Source organism: Sturnira hondurensis, unplaced genomic scaffold (genome assembly GCF_014824575.4).
Source record: "Sturnira hondurensis isolate 20B ecotype Veracruz unplaced genomic scaffold, ASM1482457v3 Scaffold0014615, whole genome shotgun sequence".
Classification (NCBI taxonomy): domain Eukaryota; kingdom Metazoa; phylum Chordata; class Mammalia; order Chiroptera; family Phyllostomidae; genus Sturnira; species Sturnira hondurensis.
This window is the reverse complement of record NW_028087246.1, coordinates 1,826,306-1,852,450: the sequence shown is the minus strand read 5'-3', so window position 1 is coordinate 1,852,450 and position 26,145 is coordinate 1,826,306. Positions and strand designations below refer to the sequence as shown.

The window sequence follows — 26,145 nt, the reverse complement described above, 5'->3', positions numbered from 1 at the left end:
AGTGTTGAATGGCTGCATTCACTCATTTCAGGAGAGGAGTAAGTTTGCTGGCAGGCTGGGGTGGGGTGGGGGAGGGAGTCTTTCCATAGCCTGGCCGTTTAACAGTGACTCTTGGTTACTAAACTGGTTTAGAGTAATCTTTGACACCAGAAGGTTATTAATAGTTTTTCTTTATCCATGATCTTTCAGTTTAGGATAATATTCCAACATTTTCTTTGATGGTGTTGCACATGTGTGCATGAAGGGTTTTTCCTTTTAAATCAGCACGGGAATTAGGGTGATAACAGAATTGCTCTCATTAGGAAAAAGTTGGCACCAATAATATCTCTCGGGTTACTTTGAGATTCCATCTCACATTCTTTGTCTTAATTTACTTTGATTTAAGAACCTGTTTCAGTGAGGTCATCTAATAGCTTTTTGAGGAAGAATTGCTATTTAAGACAATACATACAGATTAGTATATAATCTAATCTGAGATTAGATTAGATTGAACAGAGAGCTCTTGTTCAAAGTGAGTCTGTTGCTAAGACATAGGTATGAATAAACTCAGAAGTAAAATATAACACAAAATAATAAATGAACTTAACCCCCCCCCAAAAAAATATATGGGTCCTTTGAGAGATTTCTCAGTAATAACTACTTACATGTAAATTCTGATAAATTCAGTTGTGTAAACTAATGAATAAAAACATGAAAAATTCTGCTTATAGGTCATTTCAAAATTGTTTCTAAAAAGGACAACTTTAAAAACAGGATGCCTATCTCAGTTATGGGAATTTTGTTGTGCCGAGTTTTGTGTGTGCAGCGCATAGCAGGGTAGTTTTTGCAGAAGATGACGATGGAAGCAATTTTATTGTCATCTTTTGCAAAAGATTCTCAACTTGATTAATTAAATCCACAAACATTTGAGTGCCCTCGTATTTGGGTACTAACTGGGCAGGCACATGGATCAGTTTTTTTTTCTTTCTGTTTTTAAGGAGTTTATAATTTAGGAGATGAAATCAGTATGTAAGTAATAAAATATACTGTAGAGGATCTTGGAAGTATCAGTGAAATTCTGTGGGCCCAAAAGGATGAAGCAGTTAGTACCTCTTCAGAGCTAGCCTTAAGTTTGAAGTGACATTTGGACTGTTTTTTAAGGTGTTTAGCAGGCAAAGAATGAGAGGAGATAGAATGAGACCCCCGCATCAAGTCTGGTGTGTTCAGAAAAACACGACAAGTTCAGAGTGGCATCTAGGGGTGATTAGATGTGAGCGAGTGGTAGGAAATCAGGCTAGAACTGTCGGTTGTGGTGGATGAAAAGAGCCTTGCATACAACCTACAGATACACTTAAAGACAGCTGTTGCTGTTTTGTTTTGCTTTAAATCTTTATTTTTAAGTAATTATTAATTCACGGGAAGATGGACACAAGTGCACAGGGAGACCCTGTGCAGCCCTTCTCCCCAGTCTCCCTCAGTGGGAACCTCTCACATGACTACCCACACAGCAAGACCAGGGAGTCGATGTGGGCACAGCCCTCGGGCCTTACCCATATTTCGCTAGTTTTATTGTGTGTGAGTGTGAGGGGGGTGGCTCTTCGCAGTTTTACACACGTGTAGTTGTGTGGCTTCTCTGTAACCACCACCACAGTCAAGATCCACAGCTGTTGTGTCATCATAGGCCCCTCTCTCCGCCCCTCATAGCCAAGCCTGTCTCCTCTCCCCGACTCCTAACCCTGACCAGCAGCCACTGATCTGTTCTCTAAATCTGTAATTTTGTTATTTCAAGAATGTTTTATAAATAGAACCATATAGAGTAGATAACCTTTTGAGATTGGCTGTTTTCACTCAGCTTAATTCCCATGAGACGCATGCGAGCAGAGTGGCAGAACTCCTGTGGGGTCCGAGCAGTGCTCCACCCTGCTCCCGGGCGCGCACCACAGTGTGTCCAACCGTTGTCCCCGCGAAGGACATCTGGGCCACTTCTAGTTTGGGGCTGTTGCAGATAAGGCTGCCGTGAACATTTTTATGCCAGTTTTGTGCAAACTGAGTTTTCCTTTCTCTCGAACACACGCCCAAGAATGTTCTCTTGAGTCATATGGTGAGCAAATGTTTCATTTTATCAGAAACCACCAGACTCTTCTAGAGTTGCTGTGCCACCCTTGTACCCCCACTAGAGGTGTTTCAGCATTTGAGACGGGATGAGATTGGAAGTGTGTTTGGGAAGATGGCTGTAATGGCGGGAGATGAACTTGTTAAGAGAACTCTGATGACAAGGAAACTTGAGGGTAAGGAGGAGAAGCAAATTAGAGAGAGTGGATTTCTAAGGGAGAATTGAAAGAATTTGATGGCTGTCTACAATTAACTCCAGGTTCACCCTTTGGCCTACTTTCTCTACCCACCAAATATTTCCCAGAGCATGAGTCCATGAACTGTGGCCCAGGGCAGCCCATTACCTGGCTTTGTAAATAGAGTTTGACTGGAACACAGCCCATTGACTGCCCTGTGGTCCGTGGCTGCTTTCCTGCCACGGTGGCAGCGTTGAGTGGTTGTGGCAGGGGCCGTATGACCCACGAAAAGCTTGCTCCCTGCTTATCTGGAGGACTTGATGCTTCTGATGAGGTAGATAGCATCAAGGGAGGAGGGGAGCGGAGAAAGTATGTGTTTTGCTTTTAAACTTAATGTTCCAGTTCTGTGCAGAGTGGAGAAGCAGGTAGAACATGGATGGTATCATGTGCTCTTCTTCCCTTCAATCACTTTTTAATTTTTACTTTATTCTAATTTGTATATTAGAATTCTGCATAAGATTCTTAGTTTTAAAAAATGGGGGCAGGCGGGTGTAGGATATCAGTGGCCCCAAAAGCATTTAAAAATTGCTGATCTAGATGACCTCTGACACCTCTTTCAATACTTAAGATGCTGTGGTTCCATACTGTGGCATCATTTCTAACTTAATATTTCAATTCCAAATTTATTTTCTCTGCCCCAGAATTGGTCTTTCTCTTCCTGACTGACTGGTTTAAGAAACTGACTGGTTGTCTTTATATCTCTGGCTTGAAACCTTAGAGTCATCAGATTCTTTCTCCCTTACTTCAGCATCTGTTTGTCAAAGTTCTGTTTATTTGGAATCACTTGATGTGGGGAGAGGAGGCTGAAATTTGCAACCTCTCCCTCTCTCTCTCTTCCCTAAGCACTCTGGGTAATGTGGGATGGTGGGGGGGCGGTGGTGTGCACGTGAGATCTGTGCTTCCTTCATAAGCCTAATGGTCGTAGTTGATTTCTGTATTTATCGATCTAAAAAATTCAGAAAACACAACTGAGTATAAAGGAAATACACAGCTCGTCTTAATTCTGACACCATATGAGATGACTGCTGTTACCACGGCGAGATGTCCGTATGGGGCCTCGTTCACTCTCTCTCCTCCTTTCTCCTCGGGGCAGATAACTGCATGAACATGGGGTCATGCTGTTCTACAACCTGGTTTGTTTTTAAACTTTTTAAAAGATTTTATTTAATTATATTTAGAGGGAGAAATGGAAGCAAGAGAGGGAAAGAAATATCAATGTGTGAGAGAAAGATCAGTCAGTTGCCTCTTGTCCCCCCCCCCCCCCCCGCCCCCACCCACCCACCACCACCTGGCCCACAACTCAGACGTGTGCCCTGACCGGGTACCAAGGAACCAAACCGGCAGCCTTCCAGTTTGCAGGACAGTACCCAACCCAGTGAGCCACACCAGTCAGGGCTTTTTCATTTTAATGTTAACATCTTTGCATATCAGTGTAGATCCACCTAATTGTTTCTTTAAACCTTGCTACTGTCTTCCATTCTATGGGTACCCCCTTGGTTTAACCAGGTCAGTGGGATCACTTTTTTTAAAGCTCTTTTTAAAAATATTTTGCCAAATTACAGTAAAGTTGTATCAATTTATTTTTTTGCCACCAGTGTGTATCTTTTAGAAGTCTTTGCCTCTGATAGAAGGGAAAAAATGTTCTATCATTTTAAGTTTATTATTATGAAGTAAGAACATCATTTTTAAGGTTATATATTTGCCTTTTAAATCCTGAATTAGTCATATCTACACTTTAACCATTTTACTCTTGTTTATCTTTAAGTTATCTTTAACCTTACAATATTAAGGTTAGGCATTACCAGTTATTGTGCCTATTAAAAGTCGGGGGTGAGGGAGTGGGCGGGCCCAGTCTCATGCCAGACTTAACCCTGCACCTGCGTCTGAGCAGCTGCCTTGTCACCTATCGCTTGGGGACCCACTGGGCAGCGGGTAATGGTTGGGGCCAGAGGAGGGGCAGGTGAGAAGGGCGGTGGGCCCTTCAGGGACGTTGCCTGGAAGCACTAATGGGGAAGTGAGAGTCTCCTCTAGTCCTCTGAAATTGTTTTTGTGTCACTACTTTGTGTCCAAGCAGTTGCCACTGATAACGGTACAATAATACAGTGATGGGTACTGTGAGAACATTGGGTTTAAGGTGAGAGATTTAGTACGAAACATGAATTTTTAGAAGTCTTGAAATAGGCCATTCGTACCAGTGTTTGGCTTGCTAATTACTTATTTTTCCACCTCATCATATTTTTTTAATGGGAAAGCCCGCAGTGGAAAGTCACAGCTTCAGTTCTAGTTGAGGAAATTGTCATGGACACACCCTTAAAAACTGGAAGTGATGACTTGTCTCCTTGTCCTGGGAGTAAAAGAAGTATAGTTCTGATATTGTTACTGTAGTGTGGTAAGTATAATTGTGACTTTTGGAATATTTGTTACTGCTTAAGTTGATCCTGTAACTTAAATAGTTAAATTTAAAAGTAGTTTTAAAAGATAGTAAATAAAAAACAAAGTTGTGAACAGTCGGTGGTATGTGGAAGTCAGTGAGGCTTTGTGGCATAGGACTAATACACCCGGCCCCTGGCATTTAGAGACGAGGCTTCTCCATGTGGAGCCTCGACTCAGAAGTTCTGCTGAGCCCAGACTCTTTTCTCTGTCACTGTCCTCTATTTGGTGTCCCCACACTCCCACCGTGTCTGGCTATTCAGTATAATCACACAAGGTTAACCACGTCTCAGAAGCCACTCACGTGGGGATTCAGCAGTGAGCGAGCTGGTGAGGCATGCTGCACGCCAGTCTCCAGGGCCAGCTTGTCGTGAGGGGCTCCTCTCTTTCGTGCGTCTCTCCATGGCCATGTTGTTATAAAGCAGTTAGCCGCTGTTAGTAGCCTATGCCCATGGAACGTGATGTGAGTCTCCCTGACCACACGAGGCTAGCCAGCATCTGGGTCTCAGAACACCATGTTTGACTGTTGAAGTGTCCTGGACAGTTCAGTCACCGAGATCATGGAGTCAGACCGTGTGTGAATCACCACCTTAGACACTGGAATGAGGCGGGTACAAGGAGGGGTAAGCAAGCCCTTTGCAAAGCCCTTGAATATACATCCTGGGAAAATGAGAGGTGCAGATGAGAAGATGCAGAACTACAAGGCCAGGGGCTAAAACAAGGTCACAGCCACGCTGGTGTCTGAGGAGCAGGGTTAGGAGGGAGGGGAGGGCTCCTGGACACCGGGGGCTCTGAGAGTGGAGGAGGAGGAGGGTGAGCATCGGGCTTTCAGGGTTGCTTGAGGACAGACAAAGATGTCCAGGGCAAGAGAGAACTGGGAGAACCTTCATTTAGAATTTGAGATCTTAAGAATTAGAACCGGTCTCAGCAGGCATTAGAAGGCCCAGCAACCTTCCAGGAGGCCATACAGCTGGTGAAACGGTGCCTGGAGTGGGGGGCCAGGGCAAAGCGATCCTCCCACTTCGGGGGCTCCTGCTCCAGCCCGAGCACATAGAGTTGCCACCCTTGCAACTCAGGGGGGATGCTTCTTCCCTGTGGAGGAAAAAAATGAATTATGAGGATTGGTTAACTTTATGTAGACTCAGGAAATGATTGGAAAATGGGTGCTCTGCACCCATTTTCTCCAAATGTTACTATTTTTTATAATCACAGTGAAATGATCAAAATCAGGAAAAACATTGGCGTAATACGATTAACTAAGCCACAGACCTTTTTTCAGATTTCAGCAATTTTCCTACCAATGTGCTTTTTCTGGACCAGGATCAATTCAGGACAGCACATTGCATTTAGTTTTAACACCCTCTTAATCTCCTTTAATCTGGATCAGTTTCTCAGTCTTTGCCTTTCATACCCTTAATATGTTTGAAAAGTACTGGCCAGTTATTTTGTAGAGTGTCCCTTAATTTGCATTAGGCTGATGTTTCAATGCAGGTGATGATGCCTTCTTGGCAAGAAAACCATGGAGGTGATGCCATGCCCTGTGTCAGGAGGCATGTGAGGTCAGTAGTCTGTGTCTGTTTGCTTCTTAGAATCTCCGGGATTGAGAGAGACAGAAATGCATCAAGATGGATGGAGGAAGCTGAGAATGTTTTCATTAGAACATCTGTGTCGATGTGGAAGGAGTAAAGGTAGATGTTCTGATACAGAGCAGAGAGAGAGAGGAAGAAACTAAAGTGTCCTGAGGGAAGTAGAGCAACTTTGAAATATTTGCTACTAGAGTTACTGGTTTTAAATCAAGCCAGTGTGAAGGAATGTTTCTGACTGGGTGGAAGGCACTCGAACAGAAGGCGTTTCAGTCAACCAGGTGTGCCTGTGCAGGCCACTTTGTCCACAGGGCTCAGAACCCTGGGAGCCCAGGTAGAGAAGGGTATCAGCAGAGGACACCGACGTTGATTTCAGGGAGAAGGGGACCTGCAGCTGTGAGCATGGGCAGCACTGAAATCTGCAGTCTTAGCAGGACAGGTAACATGGTCTTAGGAACCCGGTGGATTAGGTGACTTGATGATCTCAGCAGCTTGAAAAGGGTACAGTGTTTAGAGGAGCTCTAGTTGTGAATAGCTGACTCAGTAGGTGGGAGGGGACAGACAGGGAGGTGACAGATCAGGAAGATGTGGTCAGAGAGGCAGAGAACGTACTGACATGATGTAAGCAGGCCAGAGCCAGGGGGCTGGGCAGGGTCCCTAATGTGAATGCTGGTGAAGGGGAACCAAATCCAGTCTGGAACCTGAAGGTTAGGTTTATTCCTTCTGTACGTGGCGTCCTCCCTCCGTGAGAACTTACAGCATTGCCTTCTCTGGTGGAATACTTGACTTCCTAAGCTTTTCCAATCACTTTTTAGTAATACTTGGACAGTTTTTAAAGCTTTGTTTAATCAACTTGTAATTATTCATGTAATGTGCAACAGAAATTATTGAAATATGCATAAACTTGAAAGTCATGTGAAATGCGAATTTAGTCTCTTGTCAAGACTGCTAAAAATCAAGCAGATGAATTTTAGTTTTTCTTTTCTTCTGTGCTGCTGATTTCTCCATGTGGACAGTAACTGACCATGGAGATGCCCGGGTTTGGAAGTCCCTTGTCCCCAGTGCTGTCACCTACTGCTTCTGAATAGTTGGGGTCAGGCACTTCCCTGTGTTAAGACCCATTCCAGCCTTGAGCTTTTCATTCCACATTGTTTGTGGCACTCTTTTTTAAGGAGTGGTTGGTAGACTTAACTTATGTATATAGACATATACTTAGTTACTTCTTAGAAATCTTAAAATTTGGCAGGGGGAGCTGTCTTGCAGGGATGAAACAAGCAGAAACGAGAAGGTTACTACAACATAGTGGACAGTTGGATCTAGTTATCCTCATTCTCTTTATTATTTTGCACTTTAAAAAAGGAAAATGTGAATTGCTTAGCACACAAACGAATCTGAAATATAGGAAGTGAAAAATGTAGGTATTCTTCTTACTCTCCCCATAGGTAGAAAAAGAGGTTCCTTGCTCGCCGTTTAACTCTTTCAGGTACACTCCATTAACTTTCCTGGTGAGGGAGTGCAAGGTGTCCTTCCTTCAGAACCTTGTGTCAGCACTACATTTTGAGGGGGGGATCCTTGACCTTATGGTGTCGCACATGTCTTTACATCCAGTTTCTGTCTAGATTTTATGTCCCAGTGATCAAGGATGCTGCCTTCAACCGTTCATCTGCATGTGTGGAGCGCCAGCAGCGCTGGGCTCCTAGTACAATGCACAGGGAAACAGGCATTAATTGGAAATCAGAAGGTGAAGCAGCATTACGTAAAACCGGACAAACACCATGAAGAAGTACATCGTGGTGGGAGAATGTGTGATAGAATTTACCTGGAAAGACTTCTCTGGGGAAGTGATCATTGAGCTGAGCAGTGAAGGAGGAATAGGACTTGGTCAGTAGGTGGCACAGGGTATGGGCACAAAGCACATTGCAAGCATGGGAAACCATGTGTGCACAGATTTAGAAAGGAGACCAGTGTGACCAGGACATTAGCGTATAGATACAGGGGGAGAAATTGTAGTGCAGGCTAAGAGCAGAAAGACAGGGTCAGACCATGAGTGCTTCAATGGGCCATGTTCAGAAGGAATTTTTTCCGCCCTAAGAATAGTCAGTAATTGAAGCATTACAGCAGAGGGAATGACAATCATATTTGTGTTATAAAAAGGTCATTGTAGGTTTGGTGTGGAGAATGGTTTTAGGGGATTCAAGGAGACAGTCAATAGGCTCCTTAGACCAGGTGAGTAGTAGTTGCGGCAACTCTGACTTGAAGTAGTGATGGTGGGGTCAGCAGGGGACGAATAGATGGATTAGAGAGATTTGGTAATGACTTGGATATTGGGGCAGGGTAAAAAAGAATGAAGGATAATTCCAGAGTTTCTGACATGTATTGGGTTGGGCAAAAAGTCCATATGGTTTTTTTCTGTTAAATAAAACACATTTTTTATTTTCACCAATAACTTTATTGACTTGGATATTTTGAGTATGTCGGCTTCTCCCACATGGTAGTAGAACATTGATTGATCTCAGTTAATGTCTTGATTGGATTGCTGTGGACTTCAACTGGTCTACCCAACAGTAGAACATCGTCCATTGAGAAATCTCCAGCATGAAACTTTGCAAACCACTTTTGACATGTTCCATCAGTCACAGCATCTTCTCCATACACTGCACACATCTTTTTTTGTGTTTCAGTTGCATTTTTACCTTTCAATGGCTACACAGAAATTCACCAAATTTGATTTTTTAAAGATTTTATTTACTTTTAGAATGAGGGGAAGGGAGGGGGGAAGAGAGAGAAGCACCATGGGTGTGTAAGAGAAACCTGGATCGGTTGCCTCTCTTACACCCCAAACTGGGGACCTGGCCCACAGCCCAGGCATGTGCCCCGACCAAGAAGCGAACTGGTGAACTCTCAGTTCGCAGGCTGGTGCGCAATCCACTGAGTCACACCAACCAGGGCGATGTTTTGTGTTGTTGTTGTTGTTGCTTTAATGCACATTGATAGGACAGCTGTCACAGTACAGTCTAACAAAATTGTTTCGAGTGAAGTTAAAGACAACTAAGCACTACTAGATCCATCTTTTGGAAAATACAAACTTTTTGGCTAACCCAGTATATGAGCATCAGTAGTGGTATCATTCCTTGAAATAGGGAACAAGGGAAGAGTGCCAGGCACTGGAGCAAGAACATGAGTTGTTTCAGATGTGTGAGGTTCGAGGTACCTCGAGACATCCAGGTGGAGGCATTGCGTGGAGGCTGATGGATGCACTAGTGAGAGAGCTGGTTAGAGATAGGGATCTGTGAGGCGTCTGCACTGAGGTGTTAATTAAAGCTGTGGGTGTGGGTGAGGTCACCTAAGGGGGAGATGAGAGACTGAGAAGAGGGCCTTTGCCCTGTCTTGAGGAATTCCTAGATTTAAATGGCCTTGTCCAGGAGGATGAGCTGAAAGGGAGACAGGAGGAGCAACCAGGAAAACAGGACGGAAAAAATGAGGGTGGTGATGAGTAGCAGAAGATGAGGGTGGAGCGGTTTTAAAAGAAGGGTGTAATCAACAACCGCAGTGCTGCCGAGAGCTCACGTGGAGTGAAGGCTGACGGCTGTGTTTAATGGCAGGCAGTTTATTGGTGGTTGCTAAACACTGTAGAGTGCTAGGTGTAGAAGCCACATATGACTGGGCTGAAGAGTGACCAGGAAAGAGAGGCGGACTAAAGCAAACCCAAGCAGATGTAGTTTTTTTGTTATTGTTTTGTTTTGCTCATGGAGATATTACTGTTTTTTAAAGATTTTAATTTATTTACTTTTAGAGAGGGAAAAGGGAGGGAGAAAGCTGGAGAGAAACATTCAATGTGTGAGCTATACAGTGATCAATTACCTCTCACATGCCCCCAACTGTGGGCCTGGCCCACAACCCAGACATGTACCCTGACTGAGAATCGAACCTGCGACCTCTCAGTTCGCAGGATGATGCTCAGTGCACTGAGCCACACCAGCCAGGGCCCAAGCAGATGTTCTGAGACGTTTGATTATGGTGGGCAGTGGCTGGGAGAAGGTTATGGAGTCAAGGGAGAGTTTTTATTTATTTATGTATGTATGTATGTATGTATGTATGTATGTATCTATCTATCTTTAGAGGGGAAGGGAAGGAGAGAGGGAGAGAAATATCAATGTATGGTTGACCTCTCATGCATCCCCCGCTGGGAACTAGCCTGCAACCCGGGCATGTGCCCTGACTGGGTATCGAACCACGATCCTCTGGTTCACAGGCCTGCACTCAATCCACTGAGCTACACCAGCCAGGGCGGGAGAGGTTTTTTTTTATTTTGTTCATGGGAATCTTGATCATATTTAAATACGGATGGGGAAAAATGCAGGGGAGGGGAGTTGACTATATTAGAAGAGGAGATAACAGACGGGGGGAGCTCCTGAGCTGGCAGGAGGTGGCTGGAGGCCAGAAGCAGGGAGGCTCAACGTGGGTCAAAAAGATGGTAGCAGATGAGGGAATCCTACCTGTGACCCCACACACACACACCTGTAGTGTAGGTGACTGTGTCGTCTTCGGGAAGGGAAGAAGAGGACTTTGCATGTGAATCCAGGTGGCTTTTCTTCTCAGAATTACAATAGTTAGCTTTTTATTTCATTACTTCTCCCTGCTTTTTAAAACAGCTTTATTGAGGCATACTTCATACAGTTCACCCATTTAAAATGTATATAATTCAGTGGTTTTCCCACTTACTTGCAGGTAATGTGCAGCCATAAGCACAGTCAGTTTAGAACATTTCATCACCTGAAAAAGAAACCCCCTACCTCTTAGCTGTCACCTTCCCCGCCTCCTTATTCATCTTTTGCCATCAGAAGAGAGCAGAGAGTGGTCTCAATTCAGATTTAAATCATATCAGATTTCAAAGAAGCATGTAAACTTGGCATTGAAGGATTACTATGTGCCTCAGAACTTTGATCTCGCCAGAGAAGCAAAGGGGGCTGAGGCCCACTGCTGGGGCTCATGGGCATAAACTCAACAGGCAGTAGACTCGGAAGGCCCACTAGATGTCAGATGCTGCCCTGTCGAAGAGAATCATCTAAAGAATGAAAATTAATAAAATAAAATTGAAAAAGCAACCCACGTAATTAGGTTTTAAGAGAACATTTACTGGACCAGAAAAAGCACAATCAGGGTCACTTTAACATTGATACTGAGTGTGGTTTCATAATGGGGTTATTATATTAGGAGGATGGTTTGTAAGCACTTAGAATAGAAAGTAATAGTCAGTAGAACTCAGCATAGGCTTCATAAAAAGGTCTTCCCAAATTAGCTTTATTTCATTTTCTTATGCTCACGATATGTGGAGGAAATGGATATTATTTGACCAAAGTATTTAACCAAAAGCCACTTGAATGCGATTTGAAAATAACTGTGATGTATAAGTGGTTGTGCGGCCGTGCCCAGAGATGTTTAGTGAGTAGATTGTTACTGGAAAGAACATGGTGATTCAAAGGCAGGATGATAGACTCCCTGCTGGTTACTTCCTGTTTAGCATTTTGGCTAATGATGGAGGCCACGGGAAGCACACCTGTCAGATTTTCGGATGGTACAGACAGGAGAGGGACAGCTGGTGTAATGGATGTCCTTCCAAGTCCAGAAGTACCTCCACGGTGTGGGACGGTGGGCTGTTGATGAGATTAGATTAAACAGTGGGATGAGTTAAAGCCTTCATTGCACTGTCATTCAGAGATCTGGCTTTAAATGAGTTGTGTGCTATAATTGCAAAAATTCTTAAAGATAGCCTTGGGCTACTTTAGCATTTGGGGCATCTGTAGGAAAGCAGGGTCTGCTATCTTCTGCATCATTCCACTTTGAATAGGGTTGGAATGTGAGCCCCGTCTTCCTTGGAAGGATGGGGAAGACTATTCAGGGAAGACGGCAGGCTGCCTTCACGGGAAGCCTTTTTCTGTGGAAGAGAAGGCAGGGTGCTGCGGGTCTGCAGGGCAGCTCCAGGGCGGCAGACACTAGAATGAGGAACGGTTGTCTCCTGAAATATCCTAGCAGCTAGCTCCCTGGTTCTGAACTCTGCAGACCCTGCAGATGCTACAACTACTTAAGTGAAGCAGGTGATCGTGTAGTAAGAAGGATAGGAGGTTGTAGCGGGGAGTACCCTGGGACTAGGTGATTCTTCAGGTGCCACGAAATGCTTATTAATAATCTCCATGAAGTTGATTTCTGTTCACAAATACTTGGGTTTATATAGCTTTGTATAGCCTTTCTGTTCTTCACATACCTTTGGTGCCCTACTTGAGTCTCCTTTGTTATTAGCTGTAAGTCTTGTTTTGTTTTTTAGTGGTTCCTTTAGGACTTACAGTATATGACTCCAACTTACCGCAGTCTCAGAAACTATTCTGCTGCCCGTGTAAGAACCTCACTACATTCTATCACCCACCCACCTTTGATTGTGGTTGTCACATATTTTCTGCATGTATCATAAGCTCAGAGTACAGTGGTGTTTATGCTTTAAATAACCAAATGTCTTTTAAAGACTTTTTTTCATGATGAGTGGGAAGTCGTTTGTATTTACCCACTTTGCTGTCGCAGTGATCCTCATTCCTTTGTGTACGTGCAGATTTTCATCTCAAATTTTATTTTCCTTCTGCCTGTAGGACTTCCTTAAGCAGTTTCCAAAAGTGCAAGTCTCCTGGTGACAAAATCTTCCAGCTTTTCTGTGTCTCAACAACTTTCGTGAGCTCTGTTTTTGGAGCGATCTTTTCTGTAGGTACAGAATTCTCAGAGGACAGTTACCTTGTCTTTTTCCATAACATTAGTGATGTTCCTCTGTTATTTTTTACTTCATTTTTATCAAGAACCGTGTAATTCTTTGATTTTGGGGGCAATATTTTTACCCTCTTGTTGCTTTTAAATTTTTTTTCACTGAATTAAAACCATTTTATTATTCCATGCCTTGATGTAGTTTTCTTTCTATTTTTTATTCTTAGTTTTTTAAAAAATTTATTGGCTCCATGGGATTATCATTTTCGTCAAATTTGGTAAATTTTTAGCCATTATGTCTTCATTTATCTTGCCTTCCCCCCCCCTCCTCCCACCGGGGATCGTCAAACACACACTCCACTGCTTTCTGTCCCCTCCAGCTCACTGGGGTATGCTGTTGTTCCCCTCTCTCTGGGTTCCACTGGGGGTGCTTTTTATTGCTCTGTTTTTATATTTACTGTTTCTTTTGCGGTGTCTAATCCACTTTTAATTCTATCCAGTGTAATTTTTATTTCAGACATGGCAGTTTTATTTCTAGGTGTTGATTTATTTCTAAGTGTAGTTTATTTCTAGGTGAAAAAACGACCTAACCGGGTCAGTTTTTCCTGAACATACTGACGGTAGTTGCAGTAACTTCGAATGTCCTTGTTTATTAATTCGGTCACCACATCACTTGCAGGGCTGTTGCAGTTGATTGCTTTTCCTCCTCCTCATTGACTGAGATGAAGCCCTTTGAAATCCCTGCTCTGTACCCTGTGAACCGAGCTTTTCCTCAGGTTGGCAGGGACCGGAGTTGTGTCCCGCCCGTGTGAGCCCCTCCTCCCTGGCCTCGGGCGCTTCCATCACACCATGTGCCTCTCGGGCAGTGATCGGCTGAGGCAGTGAGCTGCCTGGCAGCTCTCCCCCTCACCTCCCTGCATTCTGTCCTCCCAGGCTCGGCCCTGCTGCAAAGGCTGGTCCCCTTGGCCTCCGCAGGTGCCCAGCTCTGGCGGCTCAGCTCAGTTCACAAAGGCCGCCTCTTCTGCCTGGGAAGTTCACTTCCTGTGCGCCTTCTCTCAGGGATCGCTGTCCTATGCTGCCTGAAGTTCAGTGTTTAAGATTTGTCCTTTCATAATGTTCTTCCATTCTTTAGCCCTTTTTTCATGGGGAAAGGTAAAATCTGGCCCCTGTTCCTCCATATCTTGTCCAGAAGTGGAAGCTCTTCAGTGACATTTTATTTATCGCTGAGAATTTTACCTCTGCATTCAAAGCCTCTTTCAGCTTCATCTTCTGCTGTCACCGCCTTATTCCCTCTACACCTTTTCTGGACAGACCCTGTACTTCCCCCTCCCCCTCATTCCTGGCTCTTGCCAGTTCTTGCTCCTCGACCCCCCTTCCCCCACGTCTTGCTTCTCAGCTTCCCAGTCTCTGGGGTCAGCTCAGGTGCCTCTTCCATGTTGTTTTCCTCCCATTTGAGGCAGAATAGAACCTTTTCTCCCCGTTCTGTTTCTGCCATCACACTGTTTTCAGGGTTCAGGTGCACGTGCTGGGGATCTGCTGTCTTCCTGGCCAAGCGCGTGTGTTGGTTCATGTGTGTGTGTGCACTCACATGCACATTGTTAGCTACCGAGGGCAGCTTTGGGGTTTGTCCACCTTTGTGTCTTGTACATAGGCCCATGGGTTTATAATACACAGAGAAGCTATTTAACAGATATAGGTGTTTATTAAATATGTTTGTTAAAATGAATTTTTCCCCTTCTCCCATAATCAGGCCACAGAGGAAGTTTCCAAAAATCTGGTTGCCATGAAGGAAATTCTCTATGGCACCAACGAGAAGGAGCCGCAGACGGAGGCAGTGGCGCAGCTGGCTCAAGAGCTGTATAACAGCGGGCTCCTGAGCACCCTGGTGGCGGACCTGCAGCTCATCGACTTCGAGGTGACGAGTCAGCCTCTTATTTCTCACCAGCGGCACCCTCTTCCTAGTCCTTTTCCCTCCCCCGGAACAGCCAAAGGTGCTGCCTAGCTCTTGGCTCGGGCGGCAGACTGTGAGCATGCCCGGGCCAGGCTGCCTGCTCGGTAGCAGAGCCAGGGCAGGAGCTCAGAGCCTCCTGGGCGTGGGCCAAGTTTTCTCCCCTTCTTTCACCACATCATGCAGGAGGTTGATTAGGTGTTCGTCATGTCCTCCTCCCGTGTAGGCTATGTTTAGTAAACAGATGCCGCTTTACGTAACTCACCGGGCTTTGGTTCTCAAGGAATAAACACTAAAGGCACCCAAAGAACATGAGAGTGGTAGAGGTAGGTGATACCTCCAAGAACATCCAGGGGTTTTTTTGTTTGTTTGGTTTTTGTTTTTACCTATTGAGAATTCATTACAGCAGAGATAATATGTGTTCTGCTTAACACTGCTTATAAATGTTGAAATTAGGATGTCGTTTCAAAAGTAGGATATTTTATACACAATTTTGGATTTCTGGTCTCTCTTGAAAATATTGGCTCTGGTAACATTCAGCCTGTAGTCCTCCGTGGTCTCCCAGCTGACCCAGGAGGTGACAGTTGGGTGTACGGCAGCCAGCTCAGCCTGCTTTTCCGCCTTCGGGCCTACTTTGCCCATTTGCACCTCCTACCCCGCTCTGGTGGGTGGATGAGATCGGTTCCCGAGCTTATGCAGCCAGATCGGGTCTTGTTAAATATTTATTTAGTGTAACAGTGAGAATAATGGTCCTTGATACCCGTCTAAGAAATAAATACACATATGCTAATGGGGGCTCTGGCATGGTCAAGGTCCTTTGACTCTTTATTATGGGTGTGCTTTGCTTTAAGCCCCAGGGACTGTCATCATCAGTGATTTGATGTCTGTGCAGGCACCTGAAAAACCAGGGAGAAAATGGCAGGCGTAGTGCCAGGTTCAGTTTTGGAGAGGGATTTGAGGGTGGGGTTCATAGTTTACTCAAATATAATATTGATGAGAGAAGAGAATAGAAATGGACTTCTGCCCCATAGAACAAGTAGAACCATTTCCCATTTATATAGCTGATTTCATCTTTTTTTAATAGGGTATCAGCTTTCAACAACAGCAGTTTTATTTTCTCTGCAGTGTTGGGAATGCAGTGGACATCCAGGTCTTTCCTTTGTCCATCCATCCCATTCCTCAACCTGGTCACTCAACTTAACATTCACTCGACACTTCAGAGACATATATTTGAAAGAAGTGTACACCCTTGAGATGGGTTCTTAGAGATTGCTATTACAACTTCTGACCAGCACAAGCCCGGGATGGTCTCTGGTGATGGAAAGTGATTGTTCGCTCAGTCTCCTGAAGGCCTCTGTGAGCCTATGAACAAGTAGCCATTCTGAAGCATCTCTTGGCATCCAATGCTATATTTGTTACTTTCTTAGAAAATTTGTAAAGTTCACTGTAGAGTGGCAATGTCCCTCTATTTTGTTTAGTCAAATATAGTGGCGTAATTCTGGTCTGAACTACTGCATCACGAGACACTTGACACCTTCATTATTAATGTATGTGAAGTCCTTCCCAAGTAGGCCTAGTTTAATCGGGCACATGTCCACGTACCATGGAAGCTCAGCTTCTTATGAAATTCTTTCATTGTCATCATTAATAGCTTATAGTTCCTCCTTCCACCACTGTAAAAGAGAAGAGTACATGTAGTGTCTATAGCACAGGCATCCTGTTTAGCCTCCCTGTTCCATTTGAGTGGGAATTAGATCTCTGAACATTGTAAACACATAGCAAGGTTTTGCTCTTCGTGATGAGTCAGCATGATTCTGAGGGTTGGGAATGGCTAAAATTATATGTAGTGAGATTTCAATTTGTCAACACACTACTTGAGTTAAAAATAGCATTAAAACTGAGAATGTGAAATTACAAAGAAATAAGAAATTCAATGTCTGTGAATGTTTTAAGCTTATATATTTAGTCATAATTATAAGTATGCAGTGCCTTGATTTAAGTGTAACGGGGAGGGTGGCTGGGCTCTTTGATGGTTAGTCAGGTAAATATCTTAATGATTCTCTTCCTAATAGGGCAAAAAAGATGTGGCTCAAATTTTCAACAATATTCTCAGAAGACAAATTGGTACAAGGACTCCTACTGTTGAATACATCTGCACCCAACAGAACATTTTGTTCATGTTACTGAAAGGGTATGTACAATGTAATAAAATGTATATTCTCAGTTCAAAAGTAAAAAGGAAAGATGGTCTTGGGCAAGACAGTGTGTTGAATATGGGGAAGCATTCTCTGTGGTTCACTTGGCTCATTTTTTGGTAGCTCTTGAACAAATTTCCCTCCTTAAAATTCAGCCTGTAAGCCAAATTGAATTTGAAAATGCCCGTGCGAGCATAAAGGTAGGTGAATCATACGCCATTAAATTTTTAAATCATACATGACTGAAGAAAAAAGTCCTCTGTGACCCTGTTTCTGTTATCTGCGATTTAAAAAGTTCAAGAGTGTGGAAGTCAGTTAAATTGCATATTTAAAGACATCATTGGATGGACACACACACTGTCAGGCAGTAAAAGCTGCCTAGTGGATGGAGCATGGATGTTACAGAGCCTGACTTTGGTCGGTCTACAAAGGACTTGTCCATGAAATAGTACCCTTGGCTTTTTCACCTGTGTACCCACTCTTCTAGCCAACTCAATTTGGTGATTTGGTGCAACTTCCCAGAATTACTGCTAGACTAAGTGGGCATCTATGTTTGGATAGTTTGTTGGTTTAAAAAAAAATCAAAAAAGCCTAAATACTTAAACTGCAAAACAGAACAAATCCCCTTCCTCATCGTTGAGCCTCCCTGATTGGCAAGGTAACCTCCCGTGGTCCCGCACCAGAGCTGCCTGTCCCCTCTGGCCTCGGTGTGCATCGTGTGTCCCAGCATTGGTGGCGCTCTGTTAGACTGGCAGCCAGACCTGTCACTGGCATGACTGTTGGTACGAATCAGCTTGCTCCGCTGCCCCTGCCTTCACCGCATGCCCACTCCGGTTCCTGTCTCTGGTGTAACCCTCGCCCCGAGTGCAGACTTGCTCAGACAGAGCGTGAGTCAGTGCCTGCGGTGGGTGCCAGCGTTCTGTTTCCTTTTCTCTGTTGCTGACTGTCTGTGTGTTGCTTCTTCAGATGTTGCCACACAGAACTACTGGCATCTAATTTTTTGCTGTTGTGTCAACCCAAGACTTGTGTGTGTAACATGAAGGGAGTAGTCTGAAATTTTGGTGTTCTGCAAGCAACTCACAAGAGCTTTGTGTATTTTTAAATCCGATAATTCCTTTTCCATGGAAAGCCATCATTAATAAAATCTAAAAAATAGTTACCTCTGCCTGCATTTTCGCTTTAGAGTAGCCAGGGGTATGATAGGAACCATGTTAAACATCATGTAAGTAAGAATATGAAGATACAATTTAAAGAAAAAGTTTAAAGCTCTTGTTCGTCCATCCATCTGAGCCAGCCAAAGCAGAAAAACTTGAGCTGGAAAAGAGAGGAGGTGCATGGAGAATGATATTGGTGTCGGGACCCAACAGAACCCCCCCCCCCCACCCCTTGTAGCCTTTACTGCGCACAGGTGCGTCAGAGCGGAGAGAGTGATAGACAGACCCTCCCCTCCCCATCACCCAGCGTCACTGGTTGTTACTGCACTCTGCGTTCCTTCTTCCTCCTGACGCGGCATCGCTTTGGTTTGTGACCCTAGTAAGTAGGTGATGCACCTCAGGACTTTTTCTGCGCAGTCACAATACCATTTACAAACCTAACACTATCTAATGGTCTGTGTTCAGATCTCCTTTATTTTGACCCAAAAAAAGCCTTTTGGGGGGGGGGTTTAAATCAGGTTTCAGACAAAGCCCAAAAACTAAATTTGGTTGATGTGATTCTTTTTTAAAAAATTGATTTGAGAGAGAGAGAGAGAGAGAAACAAACATTGATTTGTTGTCCCACTTACCGTGCAGTCAGCGGTTGACTCCTGTGTGCGCCCTGACTGGGGATCAAACCCGCAACCTCAGTGTATCAGGTCGACATTCTAGCCAACTGAGTTACCTGGCCAGGGCAGTTGATATGATTCTTAACTCTCTTTTAATGTGTAATAGTTCTGGTCCCCTTTTTAAAAATACTCCATTTATTTGTTGAAGCAACTGGATCATTTTGTGTGTGTGTGGAAAAATCACGTATTTTAGATATGCATCCTTATAATTTCACTTACATGTTCTTTCCCTCTCTTCTCTTAAATTGGTGATCAGGGCATTATGATCTCAAGGGATTGTTTGTTTGTCTTTTATGTCTTATAGTCATAGTTCTTTGAGGTTTTTTATATTCAAGCCTTCTTACCAGACCCCAAAAATCTTTTAAAAGATTTCCTTATCTATAAAAACAGACTGGCAGCCCTGGCCAGCAGGGCTCAGTGGATGAAACCCATGACTGAAGGGTCATGGGCTCCATTCCCAGTCGGGACACATACCCGGGTTAGGGGTTTGTTCCCCAGCCCCGTGCATGTGATGGGAGGCAGCTGTGTGATGCTTCTCTCTTGCATTAGAGTCCCTCTGTTTCCCTTCCTCTTTCTCTAAAAGCAATGGAAAAATGCTCTCAAGTGAAGATTTAGGGGGGGGGGGGGAGTAGGCAGTGAGGATTTTTTTTAAAGCAGGCTTGTGATTACAGAAAGATACAACATTTTGAGGAGGTAACAATATTGCTGACTTTTCAGCCATATAGAGAAGGGACCTGATGACTTTCCCTCTGGAGACACTAATAACAACAATGATCATTATTATCATTAGAGCAATAGTAATAATAACTAGCATTTAGCTCTTACTACGGGGCAGGCTCTGTGATAATGACAGTCTGATTCCATCCTTGAAATTTGTGGTTAAGGCTGTGAACAGCCTCGTTCTGCACATGGGGAAGCGGGAGCTCAGGACGGTAAGGAGACCCATGCTTACTCATGTCACGCACTCAGAGCATTCGCTGGTGGGGAAGCCGTGACACCATACCACGGACTGGGTGGCTTAAAAACACATTTATTTTCTCAGTCCTGGATCACGGGGAGTCCAAGACCCGGTGTCGGCAGGTTTGGTTTCTTCTGAGGCTGCTCTCCTGGGCTTGCAGGTGTCCACCTTCCTGCTGTGTGGACTCACGTGGGCTTTGCTCTGTGCATGTGCATCCCTGGCATCTATGAACAACTCAAGGATTTGGGTTTTTAAAAATGTATTTAATGTGTTTCAATCCATTCCAGTTATCATGTTCAAATTGAATGTCCAAACTGCCCCACCTTGGCCCATTGGGAGCTCCTCTGTCCTCTTAGCCAGACCACGTTGGTCTTTGACCAGTCCTGTGCTTTCTGACACAAGATGCCCCTTTGCTTATTTTGTATGGGTTCCTTCCTCAGACCTGCGAATAGCCATTTCTTCAAGGAACCCTATCCACTACCTTTTAAGGTTTCTGTCCTTTTGTTGGTCATGAGCTTAAACTACTTTCACACCGTGTGATCATCTGCCCTGCTCTTACCGAGTACTCTGATGGCAGATACTCGGGGAATTATGCTGCCGCCTTCGGTTTGCATTCGCAAATACTCTTGTTGCTGGTGCCAGGCTGCATCTGGAGACAGTGTTTGCGCTGGCGATTTACATGTTAATGTGCTCTCCACTCTAGTGCTAACAGGTTGTACAGCATAACTGTTTGCCTTGTAATCATTGGCTTATGGTTTAATGGAGTAAGATAAGCTTGACTAACCACCATCAAAACCTGCCCAACTTGTGGAACCAAACCGTCTTACCCTTGTCTTTATTTGATTAGCAAGAAGAAATCGTTGTGAACTCCCAGGCTGGAGGTGCTGTTGATACACCTGTGTGTTGGGTAGTTGTGGTAACACAGAGCTGTACCACAGGTGCCGGGTAGGGCACTGCATTGCTCTAGGTGTGGGTCAGTGCAGTGGTGGGAGCAGGAACAGGAACGGAAACCGAGGTATCCCCAAGCAGCATTTGGGAAGGACTGGTACCTTGGAGATGGAGAAATTAGGAGCAGATGAAGAGAGTGAGGTTGGAATTGTGCTGTCCAATACAGTACCTACTAACCGCATGGAACTATTTAATTTCAAATTAGTTTAAATGAGATAATATTTAAATTTTAATCCCTTTGTTATTTTAAGCGAAATCGCAAGTGCTCGGCGGCCACCTGTGGCAGCAGCTACCATCCTGGACAGCACAGTTCATAGAAAGCAGTTCCGTCATCACAGAGCGTTCTCTCAGACCTGTCTGAGGCTCGCGTGTCTGAAACAGAACAGTGGTGCCAGCTCACAGACGAGGAGGCTGGGGTGGTGGCCTGTGTCGTGGAGGGAGATGAGATTTGATTTTAGGCATGTGGAGTTTGTGGCAGACCTTTAACTGAAGTCGTCCAGAGACCACAGAAAGTGCCCAAGCATAGCTCAGGTGTGGACCTGAGTGGGAGACGGGGTGGGGTCTTGGTGGCTGGGAGAGTGTACAGGTGTCCACTAGCAGCCGGCAGAAATCGAGGAGAAACCTCAGCCAGACAGAAAATGAGAACAGTCAGAGGTAGAAAGGAAAACTGGTTTTTTTTTCTTTGAGAGAGAGATGCAAAGGCCAGCGCTGGCAGGACACAAGGTGGTAGAATCTGTTAGGAGAAAAGGCTGAATTGTCTAAGAGGTCTTTGCTGGTAGAAAGTTGGGAAGTGGGATTTGATTACGAGAGACTGGAGGAGACTGAGCGAGTGGGAAAGATATTAAATCTGTGTGTGCAGCTTGAAAGGAGGTGGAGGAAGAGGACACTGTGTTTGGGCAGAAGGCCCGGGCCAGAGCCGGTCCGAGGGGCTTGGTGCACAGCAGCAGGGACAGGGCTGCTGGGCTGAGGACAAAGGAGGTGATCTTTCTGAGCCTGGGGGAGGAAGACACAGGAGCCGCTGAGGGGGGTAGAGGAGGGCTGCCTGGGGGTGTCCTGAGGGCTCTCGTGGACTGTGACATCTCAGGACCGGGCTTCCAGGTCTGAGGGGTTTTAAGTACCACCGAGAGTCTTGAAAGGACTGTTGTGAGTGCCGAACTGGAAGGGAAGTGTCAGTGCTGTGTGTGGGATAGAGCTGTTCAGACACTGTGGGTTCAGGAGACTCTTCTGTTTGTTTCATACAGTTTTTTGAGTCAGCTTTTGGGTTTTCTAAAGTGTTGAAAGCATCCCACATGTAAAACTAACCCCTGTTGGGAGGTGTGGCCCTAAATACTTCTTTCTCCTCAAAGTTTTTAGCTTAAATAATGAACTTTTAGTCACACGATCACTCTCGGCCTCTGATTTTTCTTTGGGTCAGAGCGGTCACCACCGGCTGGTGTGTGTGCGCGACCTACCAGGCGCTGCGTGTCACCTGCTGTGCCCCTCGGTTAGGACACGTCTAACACTGCCTGGTCTGAAACTGTGAACTGTTCAGTGTTGGAGTTTTAAAAGAGCAGTCACATTTGTTTTTTCTTTTTGCAGGTATGAATCTCCGGAAATAGCTCTAAATTGTGGAATAATGTTACGAGAGTGCATCAGACATGAACCACTTGCAAAAATTATTCTGTGGTCAGAACAGTTTTATGATTTCTTCCGATATGTTGAAATGTCAACATTTGACATAGCTTCAGATGCATTTGCCACATTCAAGGTAACATATAGAAACCAGAGAATTTTATATGTACTTAGAAGTCAGATATACAGGTATGCCGATTCCCAAACCTATACACTGCTGCCCCCTAGTGGGAAGAGAGAAGACAGTTTATGTACAGCGTAGGGAAAAGTAGGTTTCCTTTAGTGAGCCCATGAAACAGTTTATTCTTATATTACTATTTATTAATTATTGTATTATTTTCCATACAAACAACTGTAAACCTTACTTTTCCCCTCCCCCATATATGTCTGTATGACTTAAGTGTATGAGTAGAGTCATAGCTTTAAGAGGGTAGAAAAATTAGATGCTTTTTTGTCTTTCTAAAGGACAGAAGTATCTTTTCCTGCTAAATTACCCATCAAGCACAGTATATAGCTGTAACAACCAGGATTTTCTCCTGTGTTGGACATACTGTTGCAGTGTCTTTGGTTAAGCACCAGATGAAGGAGCTGGCTTCTGTTTGGGCCCCCGAGAACAGTGGACTTAGCCCTCCCACTTCACGCTCATGCCAGACGTCATTTGCTCAGTGCAGAGGGTGGGGCAGACAGAGTCACCTGCGCTGTGCAGGCTACTGTGTAGCCTCCCTCCCCATCCACCGTACCTCCCTGCTGTGTATTCGTCTGAACGCAGTGCATGCGTGGTGGGGTACCGCTACGCAGCGTGCACGTTTTTGTTTGGGGTTGCAGCGTCCCGCACTGTTAAGGTGTGTAAATAAAACAGTAATCTTTGTCAGTGGTTTTCACAGTGAGAGCAAGTCTTTCTGTGTTGCGTTCCCTTATGTAAATATGTGACCTTGTAAGACTGCTATTTTAATAAAATCAGAATTCAGTATACTAACCTGCAGGCTGCTGTGCTTAGAAACCATGAACACTGTTACAATAAGAAGTAGCCAGTTTTCTTATAAGGGCTGTTTTATGATTATAAAGAGCCCCTGAGATGAACACAGGCCTTGGTTTCTGGGTAGATATGTCCCTCAGAGCAAATGAACACCCTTGAAATAGGATGAAAGCCTGGCGATCTGGTCTTCAGAATTTCACACTGAATAAGAATAAAATAATAGTGTGAGAGGTGCCCAGGGATTTATGTCCCTGAAACCATTAAAGAGGATGTCAGAAGCTTTAAGTAAGACCTCAGATGTTTATATGTCAGTGTGCAAAGCCAGATGGAGTGAATTTAGGATGGTAACAGTACATGTGACGATGCGTTAGGTATTGGCACCCTTGGTGGGGTAGGACTCATGCTTAGGAGGGAGGGTGTGCACCATTGGGCAGCCACAGGCCCATTGTGGAGGGAGGTGTAGCAGCACCACGTGTCAAGAAGAGAAGATACTCCTGTGTGGAAAGAAAGCTGTGAGCCCCAGAGTGGCAACTCTGTGGAGCAGGAGGATGAGGGAGAGACAGAGAGGGGCAGCAGAGGCGTGGGGAATGCAGCCAGACCACCCAACCACCCACCTGGCACAGGTGGCAAAAGTGACCAACAGGTGAGACAGGTGTGCTGACTGTAAGCCAGAAATGTGAGTCCCGGTATCTGACTAAGTCTTGATTGGCGTTGCTGATAATGTCACCTCAGTTAGGATTGCTTCTGTGAGTTAAATTCACACTGGGTGGTGGAATCACTGTGGGAACAGCAACCCTGCCAGGTCTTGGTGCCACAGAGGGCACGGTTGGGCACAGCCAGGCGGTGGTCTCTGCCTGAAGAGGGGAAACTTCAGAACCACATAGGAGTCTAGGGACGAGCGGAGAAGGGCACACACTGAGCAGCTGGTGGGGACTGCACAGCTCAGCTGCTCCCGAGAGCATGGAAAGTGGCGAGCTGGTTAGACGGAGCCCTCCTGGAAGCAAAATGGACGAGAGGCCAAACCCAGGATAACAGAGGCAGCCATAGCCTAGCAAACAGACTGCAGCCCCCTCCCACCAGCCGGAGGAAGCCCCCCAGAGTTGGCACAGCGGGAAGACCAGCAGTGGCCATGTCTGCCGCACCCAGCAGTTGCTGGCAGTGGGGGCGGGGGGCACCTGCCTCCAGCTTTACTGGTGTCCTCTTGGCAGAGCATGTTTTTGTAAGGAAAAGGAGGACAGACCCATGGCTCATGCTGTCCTTTGAGACTGTGATCAAAGCAGCTCCCCCAGAAAAGGCGGTCTGCACAGAAAAACTTCAGGCAGATGCCTCTCGTCCTTCACCCTGGAGCTGAGGCCTCTGGGAGGGGCCGAGTCGGGAGGAGATTAAAACTACCTGCTGTAAATGTGTCCGAGTTTTGTAGGTTGAATGAACCATACTGAGATAGTTAAATCAGAGACCAAATATTCATTAGTGATTTTTTTAAGGAATTAGAAGATTGGGAGGGGCATCAGAAAGCCAACAAATATATTTCCAATTTCCCAGAGTAAAAGAAGGTAGATCCCCCAGAGTGGCTGGTGGAGCGTGGAGCTTGGTGCTCTACCGTGTAAGGTTCTAGAGAGCATTTCTAAGGAGATGGTATCAGAGCATTTTGGAAAGGAAACCGAGTGCCCACAGGCAGCATGGGTTCACTGAGAGTAAGCTCAGTCCGACTGATCTCATTGATGCCAGTAGACCCGGGGGCTTAAGGGCATGGCTGCCTGGGTTCAGTTCCCAGCTCTGCTGCTGATTGAAGGGGTGTCTTCATCTGCCGAAATGAGGGTCTAATACTAGTATGTCAGCTTATCGTGTCCCCACACAGTATTTGTGCTGTAGACAGCAGCTGTTAGGGTTCCTTTCTGACAGTGAGTGTACCCCAGATGGTGAATCGTGTACAGGCCTGTTGTCATGTGGACAATGAAAAGATGAGAAGCTGGGTGGGATTTCGGTGTGGTGGTCTGGGACTCACTGGGTGCTGTGTCCAGAAGGTGCTGGACAAGGGATTGCCGTCATCCTAGAGGGAGACTTCCACTGGCTCTGCGCCCGGCCAGGTCGGTCATTATTAAATGACTTAGGGTGACAAGACACACTTAGCAGATGCGTAGGTGACAGCCATGATGGGAAAGATAATGACTGTGAGCCTCAAATAAGGCTTCCTGAGACCCAGCGAGGCCAGCATGTCACAGGATGAAATGAAGTACACACAGTGGGGTCTCTCTGCCTGATGGCCCAACTGCATGCTGAGTAATATGGGATGGAGGTCGGGGTCTGGGCATGAGAATAATAGTTAACACCGAACCTTAGGTAACAACTACTAACATGTAGGTAACTTCTCCTCATACTCACACAACCCTGTGAAGGAGGCACTGTTGTTACCTCCTGTGCAGCTAAGGACACCGAAGCCTCGGGGGTGTTGAGTGAAGTCGGAGAATAAATGGGGAAGCCAGAATTTGAATCCAGGCAGTCTGACTGACGACAGAGCCTACTACGAGTAAACAAAATTCTGCACACATCCATTAAAATTAAACAGTCTGATGGTACTGCCCCCAAGCAATGTGTGGCCACAC

At 45.2% G+C, this 26,145-nt stretch overlaps 1 protein-coding gene across 2 annotated transcripts in view; it reads left to right on the top strand.

The window, feature by feature from the left end:
- CAB39 (calcium binding protein 39) overlaps nt 1-26,145 on the top strand; it is a 72,024-nt gene that overhangs the window by 34,328 nt on the left and 11,551 nt on the right. The window contains exons 1-4 of one of the 2 annotated variants that reach the window (XM_037063559.1): nt 7,968-8,081; nt 14,835-14,999; nt 17,105-17,223; nt 22,534-22,702. In XM_037063559.1, coding sequence (XP_036919454.1) covers nt 7,983-8,081; nt 14,835-14,999; nt 17,105-17,223; nt 22,534-22,702 — 552 coding nt within the window. In that variant the 5' untranslated portion in view covers nt 7,968-7,982. Of the gene's footprint in view, nt 1-7,967; nt 8,082-14,834; nt 15,000-17,104; nt 17,224-22,533; nt 22,703-26,145 lie in introns of those variants that run through there. The other variant, XM_037063558.1, reaches the window with a different exon arrangement.